The sequence below is a fragment of the Ascidia mentula genome, chromosome 7 (assembly GCF_947561715.1).
Source record: "Ascidia mentula chromosome 7, kaAscMent1.1, whole genome shotgun sequence".
Taxonomy (NCBI): Eukaryota; Metazoa; Chordata; class Ascidiacea; order Phlebobranchia; family Ascidiidae; genus Ascidia; species Ascidia mentula.
Genome location: NC_138572.1, coordinates 6,941,000 through 6,944,346, shown reverse-complemented (window position 1 = coordinate 6,944,346; position 3,347 = coordinate 6,941,000). Strand labels below are relative to the sequence as shown.

Here is a 3,347-nt window from a genome sequence, read left to right as displayed (position 1 = left end):
CACAGGCAAAACTTTAGTTTCGCCCATCACGAGCATTAACTTCGTTTCGCCATTTTGTATGGATGTTGCATTTCATCAAACGAATAAACTTGCTCTCCACGTAATTACAATTCAGTAGTGTTGTACAGTTTGCGCCAACAAATAAACTACTGAAAAATCTTGTTATATATGCATTATCGCCCTTGGGAGAAAGTAAGCTAATGGACACCAGTTAACAAAGAAAACTTAATAAAGCGACGCTCAGGGTATGGATAAAAGTTTTGTTGTAAGTTTGAGTAAAAGGCCAAATAACCCACGTTACTGCATTATAAGACAGTAGTTGACAACTTGTTTTGAGAACTCTCGTTAAATATACATTGTGTCTAAAATATTCATTTGCGGAAAACACTAAGATCAGTTTGGTTCCAAAAGCGAAACAAAGCATGTTTTGCGCAAATGTTTTTATTCACACTGAGTTAATGTACATAGGTTCCAATGTTTTGCACGCATTGCGACAAAATCACCATGGCAATAAATCAATGCAAAAATGCAGATATAACCAAGTGTTTCAAAATCAAAACAAACTTACTAAGAGTTTAGAATAAACCTTTCAAAAAATTACCCCGCTTCAGAAGTTAAACGCATGGGCAAAACTTTGAAAACGCAGGAAAAAAGGCGAAATACAAAACATGGAATACACAATAAAATACTTGTCGTTGTTGTCACGTTATACAATAGCAAATAGGCGATGGAAAAAAAGTGTCTTAACTGGTTAAATGTAAACTTAGCAAGTTTTATCGGGCACTTAAACACCTGGCTGTGAACGTAAGAAGCAGTGCAGTTCGTATCATAATTGGTACTAATGGCTGCTTACAATTTACCACTTGTTAAAATAGCAGTTACATATACCAAATACCACAACTTAAAAAAGTCTATTCATATCATGTAGCGAATGCCATGCTGTATGTTAATTGTAGCGCGAATTCGGCGAATCCATCTTTTCTCTGCTTCATCCAACCCACCAAGCCCAGGATTTTCGACAAACACTACGGAATAGCAATCTTCTATGAAAGGTGAACGCCATGCCTTGTGGTGGTTTCTCAAAGAATATGAGTTTGGCACACTATTCCAATCCTGTCGATGTTGAGTCCAACGTTTAGAAAAGCTTAGACGGGTTTGACCCACGTACTGCGCTCCGCAATCGCTGCAAGTGGCAACGTAAATTCCATTATCGGAGCAATTGAGGGACTGAGACAAGGGTATATTTTCACCAGCCGACGTCTGCAACATTCTGGTGGGCGTTACCATCGATGTGTGTTTTCCATGATTGCCACATAATGCACAATGGCCACATGGTGAAGATAATCCCTGTAAACAAGTAAAGCTACTTGTTTTAGCATTCATGTGAGAACATAATTTGTTGTCAATATTTACCTGTGACCGTCCACGATCCAAAATAGCACTTAAGTGAGAGTGACCCCCCTCACTAAACAATGGATGTGGTTGAGAGTGACCCCCCTCACCATGAAAAAATCTATGTATTCGAGAGTGCTCCCCCTCACTAAATAATGGATGTGGTTGAGAGTGACCCCTCTCAGTAAACAATGAATGTGGTTGAGAGTGACCCCCCTCAGTAAACAATGAATGTGGTTGAGAGTGACCCCCCTCACCATGAAAAAATCTATGTATTCGAGAGTGCTCCCCCTCACGAAATAATGGATGTGGTTGAGAGTGACCCCCCTCACTAAACAATGAATGTGGTTGAGAGTGACCCCCCTCAGTAAACAATGAATGTGGTTGAGAGTGACCCCCTTCACCATGAAAAAATCTATGTATTCGAGAGTGCTCCCCCTCACGAAATAATGGATGTGGTTGAGAGTGACCCCCCTCACTGAACAATGAATGTGGTTGAGAGTGACCTCCCTCACTAAACAATGAATGTGGTTGAGAGTTACCCCCCTCACCATGAAAAAATCTATGTATTCGAGAGTGCTCCCCCTCACTAAACATTGAATGTGGTTGAGAGTGACCCCCCTCACTAAATAATGAATGTGGTTGAGAGTGACCTCTATCATTAAATCGTCGATGTTGCCAAAAGCAGTCTTCCTCTTCAAATAATGGATTTGACTCCAAGTTCCCCATGTTATAGGCAAAAAAAATTAACTTGTCCACTGTACAGGAGCAGATGCTGTTGTTTTTAATCTTGTATATCAATAAACCTGCACAACAGAATAGATACATTAAGGTTAACGCACCAAAAGTTTTTCCTCGCCAGAAAGGTAACGTGAACCAAGAAAAGGTGCCTGCTTTATGTACTCACATGCAAAAAAAAGTATGTTCCGAAGTTCAAAGTCACAAGTAAGAATTACTTTCAGCTAATTGGTTAAAACACATAACATTTCTGACATTAATCAACAGATCTCGTTAATGCAAACTCAAATACAAGTGTGCACCTTTTTACGCACTGGAAGCAACGTTTAACACACAAACCCAAAGTTGCACAAAAGAGGCTTCGCGACTGCTAACAACAAGCAAAGCTAAAGTTTTACCCCCAAAATACCTGAAGCAGCCGACCGCGTCCGTTGAGCGTGACGAGAAATTCTGTACGCGTCCAACGAGTGTTGAACAACATTACGTTTATCATTGTTAAAATTTGTGAAATGACAGGTACATTTGCAAGAGCGACACAACTGTGTAAGTTCCCCCAGTGGTCAAACCCTGTTAATAAACAAAACATTATTAAGATTTAAGATACGTTTTGTTATTTCCTTTTTTCCCAGGAAGAAGGGCCGTACTTACGTCACTGGCAGTTTCATTTAAACCTGATGTATTCACAATGAGGAATGCAAATACAAGACACGCATTTTCTTTTATTGACACAACAACAGTAAAGGTTTCTTAAGGAAAACTATTTCCATTCTATTCAATTTTCATGTTTGCAGCTTCAAGAAGATTCTTGACATAACCCTGTTTCGACAATTTTTACAAATCTTCTGTGTTCATTTGCCCGCAACCCATTCTTTGTTTGTTGCTGTATTTTTACACTAGTTTTCGTTTGTTCCTGAGTACGAATATTCGGATCAAGCAGGAAAGCAAATTTATTGTTGGCGCAAACTGTACAACACTACTGAATTGTAATTACGTGGAGAGCAAGTTCATTCGTTTGATTAAATGCAACATCCATACAAAATGGCGAAACGAAGTTAATGCTCGTGATGGGCGAAACTAAAGTTTTGCCTGTGACTTGGGTGAACGTGGGTTTAGTGAGAACAAAAGAGCTCACCTGCAGCTTTCACAATTGGGCGAAGGATTTAGATAATTACGGCACTTGTTTGTTTTTTCATGATAATGGAATTAAAATCCTGCAA

The 3,347-nt window shown here is 39.4% G+C and overlaps 1 protein-coding gene across 1 annotated transcript; it reads right to left on the bottom strand.

Annotated features, from left to right (window-relative positions):
* Positions 1-240: 240 nt before the first annotated feature.
* LOC145908440 (uncharacterized) lies at positions 241-2,622 on the bottom strand. The gene is made up of 3 exons (XM_082995720.1): positions 2,540-2,622; positions 1,414-2,198; positions 241-1,347 (listed from the first exon to the last, which is right to left on the bottom strand). Exons 2-3 carry the CDS (start codon positions 2,119-2,121, stop codon positions 916-918), a joined length of 1,140 nt encoding a protein of 379 aa, XP_082851846.1. The 5' UTR covers positions 2,122-2,198; positions 2,540-2,622; the 3' UTR covers positions 241-915.
* Positions 2,623-3,347: the final 725 nt, after the last annotated feature.